The sequence below is a fragment of the Anas platyrhynchos genome, chromosome 2 (genome assembly GCF_047663525.1).
Source record: "Anas platyrhynchos isolate ZD024472 breed Pekin duck chromosome 2, IASCAAS_PekinDuck_T2T, whole genome shotgun sequence".
NCBI classification, from domain to species: domain Eukaryota; kingdom Metazoa; phylum Chordata; class Aves; order Anseriformes; family Anatidae; genus Anas; species Anas platyrhynchos.
Window position 1 is genome coordinate 78,192,421 of NC_092588.1, and position 21,989 is coordinate 78,214,409.

Here is a 21,989-nt window from a genome sequence, read left to right on the forward strand (position 1 = left end):
GCAACAAACTGTTGCAACAGAAGACAGGAGAACAGTGTTACAGTAAATAAATGCCTGAACCTCTATTATGTCAGTACAGGCAATAAATTAAGTTTTTGATACTTATGAACATGTCTGATACAAATGTAGAAAATGTAGATGCTGGCAAAATTCATTAGAAAATCACATCTCTTGGAAAGCAAGGAATTCAAGAAAAAATTATGAACATATTTTTCTTAATATTTTATTATTCTGAAGCTAACTCCTTTACAGACTGAACTAACTGGATGATTATTTCAGTTAGTATCAGAAGCTGAGACTACGACAAGCTTGGAATTGACAACATTAAACAAAACAACATTGCTGAGATGTTTAACAACTTTCTCTCTTAAGCCGATAATGACATGCACTTGCACTTTTAAACTTCTATTCAACACACTATTACTATGTGCCCACAATACATGTGCATTGAATTATTTCTTGTAGTAATTACTGGAACTGTATGTTATATTTTTAAAGCACATAACTGGACTAGCATAAAGCTGACAAAAAACGTTTGAAAACTGAATGCACAATTTCAAAAAGTCACACCCCAAATGGCTGCAAGTACAGAAAGAATACATCATTACTGCATGATTTACTGAATGTGTGGTTTTCAGGTATAAAATCAAACCCACCCCTCACCCGCCAAAACAAGACCACTTTTTATTAGTTGCTCTCTCTTACAGCTTCCCACAGTTTTTATTAAGTCCCCAAATGAAAGTCACAATCAAGTCTGGTCTTGACTGTTCATTGGGAAGACAGCTATTGACTTTTGTGTAATGATAAAGTAATGGCAGCAAAACTGTTCTCGCCTCCTGAACCCCTATTCGCTTCCAAACAAATTTAATGGTGGTGACAAGAGGACTGACTAACAAGAGAGAAGAAGACAGTAAGACGGTAAGAATGATGAAAGACGAGAAGAGTGAGAAGGACACAACAAAACCAATGGCAAATTGTGCTCTTCTTTAGCCTCACACATAGTCAGAAGTAGTTACCGTTCTGTTCCTTAATGCTGAAGGATATTTAGCTTAAACATACTTTTAAAGCATCTACTAACCTCAAACTCAGAGCACTTTTAATTAATTGTTAATTGCCAATGAAAGGAAAGCTTATTTCTATTGTGAAGGGTTTAACACCAATACTCAAATGAAGGGAGAAACTAAGGGGACAGGAAGATCTTTTCAGTTATCAAAGAAATAAGAAAATAAAAGCCTCCCAAATATCAGATTTAATGAACACTAAAATTGTAGATCATATCAGAAAAAAAAATTAAATTAAATGCAGAGAAAGTAGTGTCCTTCAGCACATTGTATATGAATACTTAGGCATCTGTAGGTAGTAATGTTTATTGCATAATTCTCAATAGTTTACAGACGCTGGGTCTTCCAGTTACATCAGCATTGCTCTACATCTAGAAAGAAACTGATACATGTGTATGTACTTAAATTTAAGGCAATAGTTGCTAAAAATATATTTCAACGTATTTTAACAAATGAAACTGAGATTGCAGCATGTAAATAAATATTTTTTCACAAACATATAGCCAAGAAGAATGTATGTAAACAAAACTGGCTTAGTCCCCTCCACAGAATGAAATACAGTAGACAGAAAAACATTTTGTCAATATATTTACAACCAGAACTCTTACTCAGCAGGATACCTCTTATCATTACTCAAAGAGTTGGATCTCATAACTTCTTTTTCAATGAAATTCATTCCTTTTGATTTCCTCAGTCCTCAAAGGAACTGACGAAGTACAGACAAATGAGTGACGTCTATCGGCATTCATCTATCGAGTTGCCTGCATTGCATCGATGTCTATGTTTTCATCATTGCTGATGAAGAAGCTTGAAAACAGGTCAGCTGCAAGTGCATGCTGCTTTTAAATTTGTTGAGCAGCTCTTCTAATAACCTGTGAAAGGAAAATATTTATAATTTTGGTGGATTCTGAAAAGGGAACAATTACCAGAAGTTTTGGTTATTCTGTCTGTGACTTCAAATACATTGCCTGCGTAAATAAAGAGCCTAAAATTAGATCTAGTTTAAACATCTGAATCTTATAGATATTTAGAAATACACCAACTGTGTTGGGATGATCTGTGGTGAGAGAAGGACTTAGCCACAGAGATCTTATCAACATTATAAAATAGGCCTTTATATGCCTTTCCTTCCATATAAACACCATTTTCCTTAAAGAAACATAAATGCTAAACACAATAGCAAAAGGACTGGTAGAGAGGGTCATAAGATACTGCTGTAAGGCAACTTTCAGACGGTGCCATAAAACCGGTATCCCTTATCAAGGCTATGGCATTTAGCTTGCAGCTGAATTCAGAATGTGAGTTCTCAAACTTGTCTTTGAGAGGTATTCCATAGTTTTCTCTTAAAGATTATGGCTAAAGGATCAGAAATAAAATGTCTGTTCCAGGAGACATACTAATACACTGGCAAGCATATGTTTTTGTCCTTTATAGATAACTAAGAAAGTATGAGCTCAATTTGTAGCATAGCAATAGTTGGATAATTGGTGCAATGGATGATATTTATTATAAACCTAACTGCAGGTTTAGGACCAACGATGTCAATAGTTCTATTGTAGGAGATATTTATTGTAGCAGTGGAGATGCAACACAAAGTTTTACAGTCTTTCCTGTATGCTTTATGTTCCTTGTATTCTAGGAAAGAACATGTTCTCCAAACTTTCTGCTCTATTTCAAAAACAAGCTAGATAGGGCAGACATGCATCACTGCAACTTTTTTGGCAAACTGTGATTATTGAACAGCCAGTAACAGAAGAAATTATACTTGAACGTTAAAAAAATACCACGAACAACAACTTGAACCACAAAATCGGTATCTGCTTCCTCAGCAAGCCCTCTGGAAGATGCCTATGGCCACATTCATCATTTAGTATCACAGTAATGACTGAATAAACTGAAACAAACATCTCTAAATTAGTGCATAAATGTGTGTTATTTTAAAACAAATATATATTATGGCCAGTGTGGAATGATGACAATTGTCATATAGAAACCTGAGACACAGAACAAATATTATGCTGTCTAAGGCTCAGAACTCTGAGATAGATGTAAAAATGATGCAGTTCTTGATTCTCATCTGTCCTACAAAAGCTCACACACTTGTGACCAAGTCAAAAAAACCCCAACCCTACAGGTGTTTCGGAAAGTCTGAGTTGAAAGAGCTATCTCAAAACTGATTCCTATCTTTAATAAAGCAAGAGACCCAAGTAAGGCAAGGGGCTATCTTGAGACTTCTTGTGGCTGGTGAAGAGTAGGTTTGAACAGAGAAAAGACAATTAGTATGGGCTGCACAAACAGGCTCTACTTTTGTCTACAGAATATTCTAAATTCTGAATGTTAAGTGCAGGCTGATTTGATGCAGTTCAGTTCCTAAAAGTACCTTAATAGCAACCTCAAGTTCAAAAAAGCTATATTTATACTAATATACTCATTACAAATCTGTCCGTGCTTTACCACTCTTTATTAAGCTATGCTTATAAAATAGACCACCAAATACTAGGTTCAATGCAGCACAGCAGCTTGGTTGTCAAAGTTTGCTATGGTGGGGGAGAAAGAACCCCAAAGGCCTCCTCCTGATGTTAAGAAAGAACAACAGAAACTTCTTGATTTTAAAATTAAACAAGCCAGTTTTGAGAATTACCCAAATATCAGCTGACAAAAACTTGGACTTTGTTCCTTGGTCATTTTCTTTACTGCTGCTAAATTCACTAAGACAAGACAATGGACCTCACAGAAACTAAGATTAGCATGGAAGGCTAAAATGGACTGAAATTATAAAATAATTACAAAGCGATTTAGAACTGATAAGGCTAGAATGGGAGAGACATATGCCACGAAGTCATCAGCTCAGTTCCTCTGTATAACTTAACAGGCCACAAGGAATAGGGGTTTATATTATTCTTGGCTCTGTCCAAAGAGGCTTCTATTTTGTAATTTTAAAAGGTCAAATATAGCGAAAGTTAACTCTCTTCTAGCAAAGCTCTGGTAGAAGAGTAAAAAGCAATGGCTCCTTAGAGCATAAGAAGAACAAGAAGCTGCAGTGTACTCACTTTTTGTCAGTTCCACTCGAGAGCTGAGGCAAGGCTTCCAAAGCTTGCTTAAAGCTTGAGCTGTAAGGAAAACAAAAATACTCATATTCCTCCAGTACAAGTCTCAACTTTCAGCTTCTCTCTATAATTTTCATAGCAATGTACAATATTTTAGCCACGCTTCTTATTTCAATAAATTAACAAAATGTTAACTTGACACCTGACATTCACGTGCAAATTATACAGAAAGTGGCCAAAGGCCCAAGCAGGTCTCTCAACACTCCTGATGCGATGTACAACATACACCAACAAGAAATGTTCAATCCACTGATTTAAGACTGAGTCTGATGTTCTGGACCCTCCAAGGATTTGAGGTAGTTTGCCAGCCTGCCTTCTGCCTAGAAGTGAGCATCACTAAGTGAGCATCAGAGTGTGAAGCACAGATATAATGTTGATTTTGGCTTCCTGTGGTCAGCTGATAAGTCACTGCACTCTCCCCTAGAGAAGGGATCCTACAGAGATTTGCATTGTGCTAACACAGAATCATAGCATAATTGAGGTTGAAAGGGACCTCTGGAGGTCTTCTGGTACAACCCCCATCTCAAACTAGGGACAACTCTGAGGTTATTGAAGGTTTCTTGGGGCCAAGTCAAGTTTTGAGTATCTCCAAGGATGGGGGTTGCACACCTCTCCGGGCAACATGGAACAGCCATGCAGGGAATGATGCAACTCCTGCACTGATGGGTACAACCTTCTCTCAGCAGAATTAATATTAATTTGGTGGCTTGTGGCATCTACTGCTAGTGAAGGGACCAGGAATAAAAAGGCATCTATGAAGCTCCAGCTTCCGTGGTTCACTCTGATTCGCTCCCATTCTGCTCAGAAACAACAGCACTTTCGTTTTATCCAATATAAGCTGGGGCCAAATAGTCCACATTTAGGTCTTCATCACTATCAGACGCACAGTACAAAGAAGCAAGTCTTGAAACTGAATGCAGTGACACCACAGAATACCGTCAGCAGTGACGTGACGACACATCAGTGCCTTAAGCCCTGCAATGTCTCCTGCAAAGTATCGGTCAGTTAAGAGAGAGTTAAGACCAAATCGCAACCTGTGGGAATGGGTAATGCCAATCCTAACAAAAGTGTAGGTAATCGAAAATAGTGAATGGACACACCCAGTCCCGTATATATTCAACTAGAAATTTCAATCAATGAACTTTACTCAAAACTGCTGACAGCTACCACAGTTTGTGTTTTTACGTGTCTTGACTACACCAACCATATTAGCATATGCATGAGCACGTCCCCCACTGTTTAGCTCTGGTCTTTGACCTCCCTAAGAAATGATGCACTGCTGAAAGCTTTTCATTCTAATAGACAGGGTAAAGCTGAATTCACTCTCCTCAATGAGGTGTGTGGAAAAGGAGTAGGGTAATGTACAAGCTTGTGGAGAACCCTAATTCTCCATGTTCCCTTAAGGGGATCCTGCTGGTGTCTGGTTCTGTAGCCTCTTTGAAGTCTCTGGCAGACTCTCTGTGGTATGCTTTATGGGACCTCTGTAAAAAAATGGATGAAACTCAGTGGCAACTGCTTTTGCCTTAGCAACATTTTCCTCAGTAGCTGAAGTAAGAGTCATCATCCCTCCACCTCTTCCTTTGGTAAGAATGAAGAATATCTAGTCTTTGTCATCAATTAAAAAACAAAACAAAACAAAACCACAAATTCTTTCAAATGATAAAGCCATAGTAGTATCAATTTCCCACATATATATGTAATACATTACATATTCTATTTGTATCAATCTCCTGAAAATCCTTAATTTACACCATGTGTTTTTGCATGTTTACCAAGGACTCCACTACATGGAAATGACAGAAAATACAGCACAACTTACTTGCTCTCAGGTGTTAGGTATATGGCCACTGTATCCCTCAATGCACAGATTTCAAGTCTCGCCTGAAGACAGAAATGCAAATACTGAAACACTGAGACAACTTCCTTTGATCAGAATACCAGTATCCCAAAGCTTCATCTTTTTTAGAAGCAAATGCTACTGCATGCTGCAGTGGTAAGCAGCCTTGACTTCTAACAGTTTGTTTCCTGTATTTTTGGTTGCCATGCTGCTGTATCAGTTAGGAGAGTGCTAGAAGGAACAATTTCACATTTTTCATACTTTCATACAAGTCAAACTGTTTGCACGGTCACTATGTAGCAGTCTGAAAACATTGTTTTGTCTCTCAGTAACAGTAATAAAACTTTAATTCTGCTCCATCTTTTCCGTTCTGTTATAGACAGAGAAAGGGACACTACCTTGATAGGGTATGCTTCTTTTTTATTTATTTTTTTTAATAGTGAGCTTGACTTCTTACAGCCTGACTTGCCCAGGAAGGAAGGAAACACAAGAGTACAAAAATCTGTCAATACACATTTTATTCTTGGTTTTGCTGTTGAATTTATTTTTTTTCCATCAAATGAGGAAGTAAAACAGTCGTGCTTTGCTTCTTGTCTGTCACCTGGTGGGCACACAAGCTTGGGGATTTGATTCCTGCACGGTACTGTATGGCTAGGTATTGATTTTCACCTAGTTCATTCTCTACCATACGTAAGAGTGGAGAATGAACTCAAGGATTAAACCAAGTTCACAAATCTTCCTTCAGTCTTTGAAAAATATTCACTCAGATTTTTCATGTGAAACAAGCATTCTGAACGTGGTCAATATTACAACTATTTCATTTAAATCATAAACTGAACTTCATCCAAATTCAGATTCAGTTCTTATTCATCAAGGTACAATTTAATCCAGCTAGTCATTACAGAAAGTGATCTACATTTAGAACAAATTAATGTGACATTACTTTTCCAAAACAAAACTTTTTATAATATAGCATAGACATCTAATTCTGATTCCAATGAAAGCATCTGGCTTTTATGTCTTCTCCTTATCTCTCCCCTAGGTAGGAAGCCAGCAGAGATTAATGCATCTTTTTTTCGTACCAGAAATCTCACACAGAATAGGACCTAGCTACCCACCAATTTCATACCCATAAGGAATGCCTTTCTCACCACAGAATGTTTCACCTTTTCTGTATGGTGCTCCAAACTATCTGGGAGTTCCTGAAGTCCACATATAAGGTTCTGTAGTTTTCCCTACATTTTAGGAAGCAGCAGCAGAATATCCCAAATTGGAAGGGACCCACAAAGATCACTAAATCCAACTCCAGTACCATGTGACAGTGTCACATTCTCAGGCATCACAGCCTAAATAAACACAGTGTAAGGGCAAACACTGTGAAAGTATGGGCCATCTGATGTGAGTGTACAGATTTAGGCTTCTCTTAGGAAACGGGTCTCTTTTAAACAGACTGACACAGGCCCAGATCACTCTTATACTGCTGTTTCCTGCCTTGAGTGACATAGGGTTTTCTGTGCTCAGAGGAACAGAAAAGGATCATGAGTGAGAAATTTGCAGAAGGGAGAGAAAATCCTTCCAGTTATGAGTTTAGGCAGCAAGTTCATAGAGCGGGTCATCCAGTCAAATAAAAATAATTTACAGGTAGCTTTGTTGCTATTCATTGATTTGGTTTTAAGCCGGCAGCCAATCTTATTTGGTTGTGATCTTCCTACATTAATCATCTGTCATGTGCAATTACTAATAGCAATTGGAAAATAAAGCTTGCATTTGGATATTTATTTTCCCACAATAATGCAAGAATGTTATCACAGACAACGAAAAATGAAGGTTGCCTCTTCCTGCCTGTTACAGCCATGGCAATCATTAGGTCAATGGAATTTGTTTTTTAACATATGTAGCTCTTCTTCTATAAACTCCTTTAAAACTTTTTCAGCAGAAAAGACAACTACTGGTGCAATCACAAATGAAGAGGGCATTGTAAAAGTATCTGTTGCATCTGTGTTATGACAGAGTGCTAACACAGAAATAGCACAACAGGCATGTGACCAGTTCTGTAAAGACTTACAAGATCCTACAATATCACATTTTCAAGATTTTAAACCTCTAAATATTATAAAACTTTTTTTTTCTTTTCTTTTAAAATATTTTTTTTGGTGACAGGACAATGGTAGTTTAACAACAACTTAAACAGATACTGTTACGATGGTTTAGGCAACCTTATTTAGTGACTGATGTCCCTGCTCATTGCAGGGGGGTTAGAACTAGATCATCTTTAAAGGACCCTTCCTAACCAAACCGTTTAATGATTCTACGATGCTTTTTAACTCATAGGATATGGGTAACCTTTTACGCACTTACACAACGACAATGCTAAAATATGATCAACCCAAGGACTAGTTTCCCAAAGGGTATTCATCCATAAATATGAGAAAGAAGTTGTATACTAATCCTTTTAACCTCCTTGTTTTCACTGCTACAGTAAATCCAACAAATACACGTTATACCTCTCTGTTATTCTAAGTTTTATAAACTCAGATGTTTGACAGTACAAATGATTCATCTACCTGTAAAGCTCCATTCCTGCTGAAGGATGAAACACACTGCATCAGTCGACTCAATTCTTCAGAGACTGCTTCTACAATCCTTGACATTACCCGAGGAACTAGGTCTTTGGAAATGGTAAACACCTGATTTTTATAACATAAGAATCATGAGCACAATGCCTATATATTGACATAAGTATTTTATAAAGCAATATTTTGGTAAAAAGCATTAAACACTTTGATTGAAAGGGCCATTGTATTTTTAACAATGGACAAAGAAATTCACAGCAGCTTGAACCTGAAGAATCCTTTGACGCTTGCCCCGTGCTTTGGCCAATCACCTCTGCTAACCACAGTGCTCGCTACCCGACGTGATGCTGACAACCTTCTTGCAATACCTAAAAGGAAAGTATCTGCTCTCGCCTGATGCGTGCAGGTGGTCAGGTGGCTGTACATAAACTGCTGTTTTGTGGATAGCACCTTTTAAATTCAGGATTATGTCACTGACTGACCTAATTATGCATTCAGACACATTTTACCCAAGCATTTTGCAATTTCTTTTAGAACCTTTCATATGTGGCAGAGGCTCTGCTGCACACTTGCCTCATCACTGTCAAACGGCAAGTGTCTTTATGCTTTCTGTGGAGAAGAGTCTTAAAAAGGGTTTGAGACTATGGTGGCATAATGGATTTTCATTTAGATTTTTCCCTTACTGCAATTTGTTAGCTCCTGGGCAAAAACATTACATCTTACTGTTTTTTCCATGCATCAAGACTAGTTTTTATACTGTTTATTTGTACAACTGTTCAAAGTGGTCACATCCTCCATCTGAGATTCAGAGCAGCAACTGCAACCTACGACCACCACAGAATTAAACATTAGATCTATGCCTAAAGGAAAGCATGAAGTAACCAGTCTTCCCTAAAGCTCACTTTAAGGAAGTGAGAAACTGTTGGTGAATTAAAAAAAAATAAAGTATGGTGTTCTACACAGAATTGGGGAAAATGCAGACCGAGAGGCTGGATATAGGAGGAAGTGAGACTAGGTTAGACAGATCAAAACTGTGTCATGACTTAAAGGTGATGATAAAGCTGCACTAAAACTGCATGAGGTTGGGGAAAAAAGATGACACAAGGAACTGAAGATAATGTGACTAGAGTGGTGCAAGAAGGAAAACGAACTGGATAGAGTTTGTAAAAAATGTTTCACCTCATTTCCTCTTTAAAATGACCTAGAGAATTAAGCAGTTGAAATTTTGCTAGAATAGAGTCTGACAAGGAAAAGTAGATAGAGATAACAGAAGATATTCATACATGTATGTAAAAATAAATTAAAGGGAACAAAAATGAATGTAGGATTCTTACCCACATTCCAGTGCTTGAAGCAATGAATTATAATCAGGGATCCCATAAGGCTGACCATTCAAACAGGCAAATTTGCATCACAGACTAAGTACACTGACCACATAGGTACACGCCAGCTATCAGTTTTTATCACTGACAATTCAAACATGCAGCCTTTGCATGTACTTTGACTGTTTCGACCCACAAAAGCTATGTAACTGACATACTTAGCTTTACAGTAAAGAAAAAGTAATTTATGCATGGGTCATCTTATTCAGCAGCAAATATTGCTGAGCAATTCAACACAAACGTACCAGGAACACACAAAAAATCTTCTACTGAGAAAAGAGTATTTGTGCCCATAACGAGCACTCTTGATGTTACTATAGAGAATCCAAGAAAAAAAAGTTCTCAGCAATGGTGAATCATCACAAATTTGCAATATGATGCCCTTATTTTGATTTCAGCTGAATTTGAATTCAAAGGTAGTTCTCTTTCCATGCTCATTGTTCAGCTGATTGTTAATTTTTGCTGTTTCAAACTACAGAAACTTGCAGCTTTGCTAACTAAACTTAAATCTGACCCAGCTTAGAGAATTTCAGCAGAAAACAGTGCAAATGGGAGTTTCGTCTTGACACATTTTCACATTTCTGCAATATTTCACATGTAAAAATTCATGACGCAACACACTATTTGGGCCAAAATTAGTATCAGTCTCAATGAAGTCAGAAGCTAGTGCACCTTTCTGCAGGAGAATTTTAATAAGTATGCCTTTTATCAGGATTAGCAAAAGAAGTCAAAAATGCCTTTGAATCTTTTAATGCCCAAGCCCTCGTTTTTATTTTTATTAATTTCAACTACACTGAAAAACTGCAAAAACAAATGAATGTCATGTTGGTATCTAGTTTTGTTTACTCCCTCATTCTGAAGAATTTGGTAAAATAATCAATGCTAGTGTGAAAACTGCTGTAAGCATATATTGAAATCCAAACAATAACATTGCAACCGATAGAATATTTTTTTTTTGAAGATATTACACTTTGATTTACATGAAGCTTTGTAATTCATGGAGGAGTAAAATAAAAAGGAACCTCAGATGAATCTTAGCAGGTTTTAAATAGATTAATAAATAGATGTTAATACGTAGAGCAACTATACTAGTGATATTTTGAAAGGTATTTCTGATAATACAAAGATAAGAGTAATACTATTACCAGCATATACACCAGGAGCAATAGTAATCTGATAACACTCTCAGTACTCAGAAGGAAGGAACTTGTAGAACAAGTTGTAATTTAAAGTACTATAGAAAATTCCTGTATATTACCACAAGAGGCCAAATAACTGAAGCTCTGCAAGCTGTTAATTTTAATAATACTTAAATTTTAATATAGACTCTCTGTCATAAGCCATTGCCTACCCAAGTATTTCAAGTGCTATTTGTGCCATATAGAGACTACAAAAAATTCTGTGTTTAGCTTTTCATTTTTTATCCTATGTAGAAGAATATGATATATATATTGCCTTTTCAGTACAAAGGGCATATATCAAATATTTGTTTTAAATAAAGTTTAGCACAAGCTTGTTTCTATATGCTGTGGAAAATAAAGTTAATCAGAGAAAGTGAGCATCATCATCATCTTGCTTCCCCCTCCCTCCCCCCACTTTGTAAGGAAAGGGAAGAATTCAGCTTTAGACTTTGGCTTTCTTTTTCATCAGACAGTGGAAAGAAAAAGGCACTCCAAAACATGTAACAAAGTGTTACTGAGGATAAACAGGAACCGTTCATCTCTTTCTGCCTTTAAGTTAGCAGTTTCATACTTGGTTGGCTAAACCTAACCCAAAGCACCAACATCTATAATGAACACACTTCAACAGAGCTACAGTTTTCAGGGGTATGAAAGCCAGAATTTACTGAGCAAAATACACTGAAATTATTCATCTGAATGTAAGCATTGAACAATCTGAAGTTTTCTCACCTCTGCATGCACAGCAATGATATTCACTAATGCTTCTTTCAAATAGTTTCTGACACCTGAAAGAAAACAAAAAAGGGTAATTAATTACTTTCATTCTATCATCTCAACAAGGCCATAGTATTCTACAGTTCAATACTGTACTTTTTCTTTTCATTTCTTTCACTAGCACTTTTGCAATCAGAGGCAGAAAGAGAAAGTTCCATAGCCACACCACCAGTCTATTTCCTTTTTCAAATCAAATGGAGAAAGGCACATTTCCTTACAGCAAAAGGTTAAAAAAGCCAGCAGGTTCCTGTTTCAGTATTCTTCTCTGGCAACTTTTACCAGCTTTGCCATTTAATAAAAACTTAGCGTCATTATAAAAAAAAAAAACAACAAACAACTTCAGGATGTCTTGCTGGAATGCACTTACCATGGCATAGGACATGCACTACAACTTGGTAAGTTATAAGGAAACAGAGAACACAAGGGAACGCTTATATACCACAGCCTTGAAGAAGGCCTTGCTACTTTATCAGCTTATCTAACTGTATATTATTATTATAGATAGAAATAGCAAGGATTCTTGTTTCTCTGAAAGTGGTTCAGAAGGTATTACTCATGACAATTTATACGGAGATGTCAGGTCTTAGTAAAAATTTCCTCCTGGGGAAGGTGAAGAAGTTAAGCAAGCACTTTATTTACCAAGCAAGTGAAATAATTGTCAATTTATACTATGCCCTAAACAGGAGGACATTCAGCAGGGTATGTTTTATAGTTAGGACAGGCTCTTAGTCCCCTGCACTGCATCTGGAATAACTTCAGAGGACTGGACTGGAAGGATCTGGAAGATCTAAGATACGGTCGTGAATAGTGTCGTGAATAGAGACAGCAATGTCTCGCAACTGCCATCTCCGCTGTGGTTAAATTTGCTTTATGAAGTGAACGCTGTTCCCACAGCCTACCCCAAGATCTAAGAAGGAGATACTTACTCTTTCCTAGACAATCCTTATGGACAAAAACTTTATGAGAGTAGGACAAAAGGAAGACAGGATCCCCTTGCATGAGATACAAACACATTTTTGCCTACGTCTACGCCGTGTGACACGGTGCGGCCTAGCGTTCAGATTGAAGGGTGCTTCCTGAAGCACCTGCAGGTCTCCTGGGGGAAACAAGGGCATCTGGGGGAAAGTGGAGGGAGAGATGCTGAACAAGGAGCCCTTTCCAACACGTAGGCAGGATGTCACTAAGTTCTGCACCCAAACCTGTGCACAGGCCGTCTCCGTTTCAGAAGTTCATGGCAAAGAGGCACATGTCAAAGATGACTTTACAGCTCTCACTAAAAGCACTTTGGTTTCTAAACATACAAAAGCATAATGATCTTTACAGAAATAATGTTCTATTTTCACTTTGGAAGAAATGCAAATTAATGAAAAAGGTAAAGAATAAAACAAGCATTTCAGATATATTCCAAAACATCTCTGATACCTTTTGTTGCTATCTTTATTCTTTTCCATGAAAAATTTGTCATTCTTTCCATTTAAACTAGATGAACAACAAATCAAACAACATAGTATACTAGTATGCAAGCATATAGTTTCTTGTTATCTTAGTGATTTTTTGCAACAAGGAAGGAAGGGAGGGAGGAATAGAGCAATAGCAGAAATTTTATGAAACTTTTTTTTCTCTCTCTCTCTCTCCTCTGTAACCTGCAAAACAAAGTAAGGATGCTACACACCAGAACTCGAACCACACCAAAAGATCACAGGTATGTGTGGAAATGCAACACCCCCTTCCTTTTTCCTCTTCTGCTGCTCTCCTCCTGCCTCACTCTGCCCCAGTTTAAATCCCCCCCCCGGGCTTCGTATCACAGAGGACAAAATTTGTACCACCTCCCACAGTCAAATATACCTTGACAAGGCACCAAACGGTGGTATGCAAATCACGTCAAGAGGTACAGGGCAGATTTGGGAGCTGGTTTACAGTTAACCTCAGGGTGCAAAGTGTTGATTTCGGTCTGCAAACCTATGCGGTATTCAGCTCTTGGCTGTCTACTGGCCTCATCTTGTGACAGGAGGATCTTTCATGTGGAAACTGTGTGCTTTTACGTTTGCACAAATGCCATGCAACGTTAGGACTTATATGGTCCCTTATGGATGCTTGAGCACTGTCAGAGCATGTTCATTAATCAGTCAAAGTTATAAACAGAGAGGGCAGGTGTCTGCCCTAAAAAGAGGAGGCCAGCTGGCTGAGCTGGGAAGAAGCGTTATTTGGGAGGTGAGTGAAATGCTGGGATGCATACAGGCTGATCTGGGTGGGCTGTATGAGAGAGTGATGTGGTTTGACAGAAGAATCCTCGTCTTCCACCCATCCCACCAGAGCTCCTGAGATAATGTGTCTCTTCGGGTGCTTTTAAACAGGTTGGTTCAGCACAGCAGCTGCTAATTCTGTCTGCTGCTGCTGTGAGAGCATCCAAATTAAGCTGCTCTTGGCTGTGATAATAAAAAAAAGGTTGCCTATCACATCTGTCTGAAGAAACCTTCCATGACAAAATTCTTAAAAAATGCAGCCACTTGGTTAGGGTTTACAACCAGGTAACGTCACAGGTTTTAAGCACCACTGCCTAAGACAGACGACATAAATGACCATTTTCACCTTGCACCCTTGCCCATGAGAGCTTACAGGAGACTATTTCTTTGCTGCAATTCCAGCAGCTAGCACTAATGAGATGTTCCTGTGGTTCTCTTATGACTGCAGAATCAGAGGACTCAGCACAAGCTCAAATATTTCCTCAGTTTCTTAGGCTTTGCAATTTAACGCCAAAGAATTCAGCACAAACTGAGCTAATATTAGTAGCAAAGGTATGCAGCTTAGAGGCAGTCCACGCATATAAAACTGTAGTTGCCTTAATTACAGCATCTAAGAGTCTGAAAGACCTTGACTTGGTAAGCTAAACTAACCAAAGGTGGAGAGAGGATGCGACTGCACTCCAAAAATGCCAGTAAGTATAGGCAATCAGGGAGAAAAGAGAGAACTAGTTGAGCTTAAGAACAATATTGGCACCCCAAAGAAAGGTAGAAATTAATTGTCCATCAGTAAATTGAGGCTGGAAATTAAAAGTAACTATGTAACAGGTTTGATCTCACACTGCTGTTGAACATGTAGTGGTGTGAAAACCATTGCTGCCTGGGAGTCAGTTTCCTATCACGAACAGTACATAAAAAAGGTAAAAAGGGTATTTCCCCCCCCAGCCCTTCTCTTCTTTTTTTATGAAGGATTTTAGTTTTTGCATGTGGAGACAAAGCCAAGCATATCTGAATGTCAGGACCTGCAGGCATAGTTAATGACTATACTATATTTTGAACAACTACAATTAAAAAATATCCAATTTCTGATTTATATCACTGCACTGTTTGTGGCAGGCTTTGTTGAAGCAAAGTATTACTTTTCTGGAGTATGATTCAGTGGAAATACAAGCAGTGGCATCCAACTGTGAATTTGTTGTGAAATTCATTTCAAAATGAAAAAATTCTGTCTAGAATAGAATTTTTGTGCAGCTTTCTCTACAACTGTTCAGCAGCCCACGCAATTACAGTTTTTGGGACACCATGCTGCCAGTCCTATTATACAGCACTGAAAGCTAATGCAGCATATAACTGTAGGTTGCAACTATTAGGCTAATCAAGTGAAACATAACATTCTTAAGTCTAAAATACCTCTTATTTAGCATATTGAAGCACAAATACAATACCTTTCCATAGCTTCTGACAGAAACGTGTTAAAGAAAGTCTCAACAAGCCCTAGCAATTTCTCTCAAGAAAATGTTATTATTTTGTTACAGCATAAATGCATTCCACTCCCACTCTATTCTTAACGCCAAAGAATCTGACTTACTGGAATTCTAGCTTCCACTAACAAAGCCCCACGAACGCTATAAAGAAAATGGATGGGAAGACTTGAGACATATAAATGAAGGACAGTTTCAGCCATCAACTATCACAATGGCTGACAGAAACTTTAAAATAGCATCTTCCAATTTGGGCCCTCCACTGCACTTTTTACCGGTAAAAAAAAAAATCTAGCAAGATTATCCATTAAATTTAATTTCCAGTCTATACCACCTATTAACATTTTTACAAATGAAATCCGTCAGAAAGTCTACATCTACGAGCAATTTTAACGATACTACAAAGCCGTAGCAAGGATGACTGTGTGAACTATGGGAAAAGGAGAACGGAAAAAGATTTGTGGTTCTGAGGATTAGCAGAAACTGATCTCGTAGCCTGACAATGCAGGAGTCATTCAGGAGATGTTCGGAGGGGGTAGCGCTACCAGTTGTCCCACATGTGGTTCTAAGAGCTATGTTTCCCCCAAGTACACAGATGACAGCATTCTACTAGGAAACCTCCGAAGTGACTGAATAAGCATGCAGAAGTTGGAACTGCAATACCGTATGTGTAATTCTAAGATGCAAAGAAGCTACAAAAACTTGCAGGCACAAATAGAACAAAACTTACACATGCTACAACTGAACTCAACAGGATGATTTTTTTTCCGAAGCCAACAAAGTTTTTCAAATGATCCCAGTCATTCAAGAGTAAGAAAAGAGGATATGAGTAAACTTTTTTTTTTTTTTTAACCTATTCTGCAGATCAGAAAACACAAGTTCAAAGAATGAGTAGCAGTTCTGCTAGGACAACACAAACACACAGGAAATGTTATCCCCAGCAGCTTGGGTTTGACATATTTTAAACTCTTGTGAAATTGGGGTCTCATTTGAAACGGACAGAGCTAGAAGGCCTGGGAAGCTAATTTCGCTGCTGTTTCTTGCTAAACAATCCTTTCAGCCTGCCGATTGTGTGAAAAGGAGAAGGGCGGGATAAAAGCATACAACTGTTTAGAAAAAGTGGATGGTGTCAGCAGTTACCTCAATTCACTGGCAATAAGCCGCACAAGTGATGAGGATTAGAGGATACAAGGGACAGAAAGAAAGAAGGGTCCAAGGTCAACTCACAGTCAAATAAAATCAGGCAGGAGCATTAAAAGCTGCAGCTCTTCTGTGGAGGAGCTAAAAAAGCCATTAACTAACTAGATGCTCTACAGTTCAATAGCTGTCACTCAATTTTAGCCTTTCTTTTTTTTTTTGAAAAGCAAAGTTTTCACCAAAGAGGAAAAGCACAGTTCTTTACACACTGACCAAGTGACCAGCCCTGTTTCAAGTGCGACTTGACCTAAACTCTGAGGGACTGAAACAAAAATGAGCCTTGGGCAGGCATGGAGCCACCAACTGAGGGAGCAACGGGGAGCATTTTGGCCTCTGTAGGAGGCCAGTACTTGCTTCGGCAAGCAATTGCTGCTGAGGGGAGCAATTCTTAGTGCCTCTGAAAAGCAAGCACTGAATTTGCTGGCCTTGAGGCTTGAGCATGACTTGGTCGCGCTAGGAAAATTGATGCCCGAGAGTCTGAAATTTCAACTTTTAAGCCCATCCAGTTGTATGCAGTGTTTGTACAATTTATTGTTCCGTTCAGTGAGTTATGCCAGTGACAGTCAATCAGTCTGAAACTTTTTTTTTTTGCCTGATTACTTTTTGATAAAAACTTTCCTTAAAAGTAACATGAGACAGAATATGGTGATCCAGAGACATGAATGGTTTTCATACCTAGCTGCACTTAATATTTGATGTTTCGTTTGCTCTGCTGACAGTGAATATAGGAATAACAACACATAAAGGAGGATAAATGAAAAAAAAAAGATTTCATCTGCTCTGTTTTAAGGAAGATACCCGCTTTTTAAATACCTTAATATATATTCTTAATTACATTACATCCTATTGACAGATTTAATTGAATCGATATTGGAAATGTTCATCTCCAAGCTTCAGAAATGTAGTACTTTCCAGCTGTCACGCAGTGTTTTGAACTGTCAGTTAATCTCCTGCAGCTCTTCTCTAAGTTTTTTTACTTTGCTATATGAAACTGCTGGAAAAAAAAACAAAACCTGCACACATCTTTTGCAAGTCGTTAATCAGTGCTGTGTAGTGCACATTAAAAAAGAAACTCATCAATGGCATCCACAAAGCCATGTAACTTCTTTAAACAGTCTGATTTTAACTGTTGAATTTCCTCTAGATTCTGGCTGTGCTGTAGCTGAGGCAACAGCAATATTATTTAAAAACTGCTTTAACTGCAGTTACTCTAGCATCATTTCCAGTGTGGTTAGGACGTGTTTTTTTTTCCCCTTCAAGAAACACCGTGTTACAAAAACAGTAGTAAGGGCTAGCAGGATACCCTACGCTGTAGGATCACAGCCCGTTTGTATTTTGGCGGTTCTTGGAACCCCAGATCACACTTTGCGACTTGCCAAGCAATAACTGGCCTGCCTGGAGGAGCCTTCTTGGGAACTGGATGGTTCAATGGAAGCCTCCTGACAAAGCCCGCTGCCCGATTGCCCAGCACACACCACAGAATTTCACTTTCCAACCCAACCTAACCGATAACTTCCGACTCAAAGCAAGTAACCTCTTCTTAAAAAACTAAAAATATAAACAGGTAAGACAGAATGGGTGGGAGGGGGAAGAGGCATTAAAAAGTGAAACACCATCTGAGGTCACAGCAGGTCAGCAAAGAGGTTGGTGTCTGCATGCAGAAGTTGCTAGAAGGATTTAAAAAAATAAATCAGTGCAAACACGACTTGGTACACAAACCTTCAGAGAGCTGCAGAACATCTGTAGGCTTCCCTAACTTACAGACGACTGCCTGGCACCTTGAGCAGATTGAAGCTCTAACCATCAACTACTTTATTCCATGAAGCAAATGAGAGGCAGCACAGAATAAAAGTGGAAAGAAAAACGAATGACAAAACTTTTTTTAGTGTGCAGCATTCTGAATAAATCTAGTTTATAATACACCTTGCACACAAAATATTTCAGAGACAAACTAGAGATTCTATACCAAGGCTGCGCAGCAAAAATCATTTTATGATTTATTCTATACAGAATGCATTTGAATCAATTTATGATCAGAGAAAATTTGACAGTCTGTTTAATTCAAACATACTATTAACTGAAAGAATTAAAATTCCATTACAGACAAAACCTTTTTAAGTTTCTAGAACAACAAACTCTACTCGCCTCATTAGAAAATGTCCTAACTGCTTTATTATTTCTGGAAAATAATTTTAATAGCTAGCTACTATTTCCAATTACTGCGGTGAATACAATACCTCATTTAGAAAATTAATATTTTGATTTCCAAGAAGCCAGTACCTTTCAAGATAGTCTCCTAACTGTGGAATAGAAAGAAACCTAACTTGTTTGCAGACATGAGTCTTTCATGAACTATAGCACTTGTATGTGACTATGTCATGCTGTTTTACTGAAGTGTCCCCACCCACACAGTGTTATCATCTAACCCAACACCCTGCAGATGTTAAAAAGAAAGAAAAAAAAAAAAGTAGATACGTGACTTGGAATTTCCCCATGGACAAAACAAAGCAGCTCACCTTTACTCTTTACAACAGCACACAGGTTTCTGCCTTCAAAGACAGTTGATAGGAAATCAGCTTCAAATACTGTTACTTCCAGTGGCCTGTTTTCTAAATTAAAGTAGCTAGACAAGCCTGTTTCTTTCTAATTACTAAAAATTTATCATCACACTTTGTTGTTTTCCCTGCATAAAAAAACATTTCTAGTACACTGCAGGATCCCAACAGCAGGACACTGATGTCTGACAGTAATTCTAAAAACAGAAGAACTCCATCAGGTCACAGACTTTACCGCAACTAAAGCTGCTTCATTTATTATACTCACTCCTCCTTTTGACTCACAAATAAATTAAACAAACAAACAAAAAAAATAATTATTAGTTCCATTCAAAAAAAACAAATAAGGAGCAGAGCAAAGAATGGCTTTCACTTGCATGTTATTGCTTCTGCTCTCCTCAAAATAACAAACACAAACAATACCTCTTTGGGAATTATATGGATGTCACTATCATGTTTAATACATTTTCTGCTTCACGGTAAGACTTACCCAGTCTGATTCATAAAACTACTTTTTCTACCTCCAAACATGATTTTATATCTAATACCAAAATATGTGCATAGTATATTAACTAACAAGCACAATCCCATGTCAAAGAAAAAGGTAAAGTTGGAGGAAAGTCACTATTTTAAAAGGAATCTAGAAGTGAGGTTACAATGACAGTGTTCAAAGACTTTTATGGATTCATTTCATAACACCCAAACCAACCGAAATGCAATAGAAGTGCTCCAATGTTATTAAAGCCGAAAAAAACACAGACAGTGACTCCAGAGCCTCATTTGAATTTAACAAAGATTGTAAAACTTTTCTCTAGGCCACTTCCTGCTATTGCTGGAAACATTCCCTCCTTTAAGCAGAGATGGATTTCAAGGTACTGTACTTGGTGTTGTTTTGAGAGTGTATTCAGAAGAAAATGTGAACGTGTAGGCAAACTGGAAACTCTCTGGAGAGATTACCCGCTTACTTAACCACATTTCCTGTTTTTTTAACCCGTTTGTCCTAAGTCAGTCCTTAGACTACTGACAAAAATAGATACAAGCTGCTATAAATAGTTCATTAGCAGGTCTTTCTTGGTAAGACCGAAAATGTTTTGATAAACCTATTGTTCATAGGAGCTCCATTCTAATTAAACGGTGAATAGGATTAATGTTTACTTGAAATTCTCCTCTGCATAGGTCACCATCCCTGGAGGTCTTCAAGAAACGTCTAGATTTACAACTTATGATGATCTTAGAGGTCTTTTCCAACCTGGATGATTCTATGCTTACCACAAACATACAACACATTAGGAATTGTAGAAAGAGCGGGAAGAACTAAAACTGACCTAAAAATAGCTATTAAAAATTGAAGTTTAATGAATTAAGAATTACTTGTAATCTATCTAGGAAAATGCTTTTAGAAGCACAGTTCTGACACAAGACAGGGCAAAATCTAATTGCTGAGAGTCAGTCTGGCCAAATACTTTGAGAACTGAAGGCCAGAGCACTGCATTTTTGAATTACTTGCCTTGTTCTTATTTTCAGCCATGACACTATCTTGTTGTAGCAGTGAATGTCACTTGAAAGACTTGACACAGGTAGCCACAAAATTACTTTCCAAAAACATTAAACATGAAGGCTTTCAAGTCTTACATTACTTGTACTTTTTGAACTATTTTAATTCAAACAACAGAAGTTATGTCATAATATTCAAAGAACCTGAAAGTTTCTGTGTTTCAGCTGGCTGGGAGTAGCAAGAGCTCTAAAGACTGCCAATACTGTGATTAATATCTTCATCTACGCATAGACTTCAGTCTACAAGAAGAGGACGCTGAGAGAATTATACTGAGCCCTTGTGCATAGCCCAAACTAAGATGTTTTTAACAAAGCTGCTGCTGACATTGTGAACTGTCTGCTACTCCATCAAACCTGGATCTGAGGGAGAGCTGAAGAAGCCTACAGTTGAACATACTTGCTGCTTTCCAATCCTTACTGCTCACATTAAAATCCACTGCTTCCTGGGAGAGAATATAGTCTGCTTTATTATTCAGAAGGTAAGGAGAAAAGCCTGTAAAGGCCAAAGGCTACAACAGGAAATAGAGTCTAACAGTGCTTCACTTGGGAAGAAGAGATCTTTGCTAGCATCTAATACTTAAAAGATGTGCAGGTAGCTGAAGGCCAGTTCAATATGTCCAAATTTTGTTAACAGGTTTTGTTAGGAGATGGATTTACTTTCATTTCTTTTACCAGACACAGTAACATAAAATGTAAAGGGCATTTTACCAACCCAGACCTGAAGGTCATGAGCTAAGGATGCTGCATACCACACTCAGAACTGAACCACAAAAACTTTCGAATTACTTTAATTATTGCAGAATAAACCAAATTTCAACCCATTAATCAGGCAATAAGAGATATAAATGGCAAAAGACATACAACAGAAACAATCAAAAAGCCCTACACCAAACAAAATGCCTATACACTAATTCAAAAACAACAATAACAACAAAACACCAACAACTTAATTTGGAGCTTATAGCTATCCACACATTATCATCAAAAACATACATAGGCATCAGGTCACCCAAATCCCTCCTGTGAACAAATATATCAATAATCCTT

The 21,989-nt window shown here is 37.8% G+C and overlaps 1 protein-coding gene across 3 annotated transcripts in view; it reads right to left on the reverse strand.

Moving 5' to 3' along the window:
* Positions 1–207: 207 nt before the first annotated feature.
* The window catches only part of EXOC2 (exocyst complex component 2), a 154,088-nt gene continuing 132,306 nt past the window's right edge, over positions 208–21,989 (reverse strand). For all 3 annotated transcript variants that reach the window (XM_072034988.1, XM_027451693.3, XM_005022854.6), the window contains 5 exons: positions 11,871–11,926; positions 8,570–8,692; positions 5,988–6,049; positions 4,112–4,171; positions 208–1,933 (listed from right to left, as the gene is read on the reverse strand). In XM_072034988.1, coding sequence (XP_071891089.1) covers positions 1,840–1,933; positions 4,112–4,171; positions 5,988–6,049; positions 8,570–8,692; positions 11,871–11,926 — 395 coding nt within the window. In that variant the 3' untranslated portion in view covers positions 208–1,839. The remainder of the gene's footprint in view (positions 1,934–4,111; positions 4,172–5,987; positions 6,050–8,569; positions 8,693–11,870; positions 11,927–21,989) is intronic.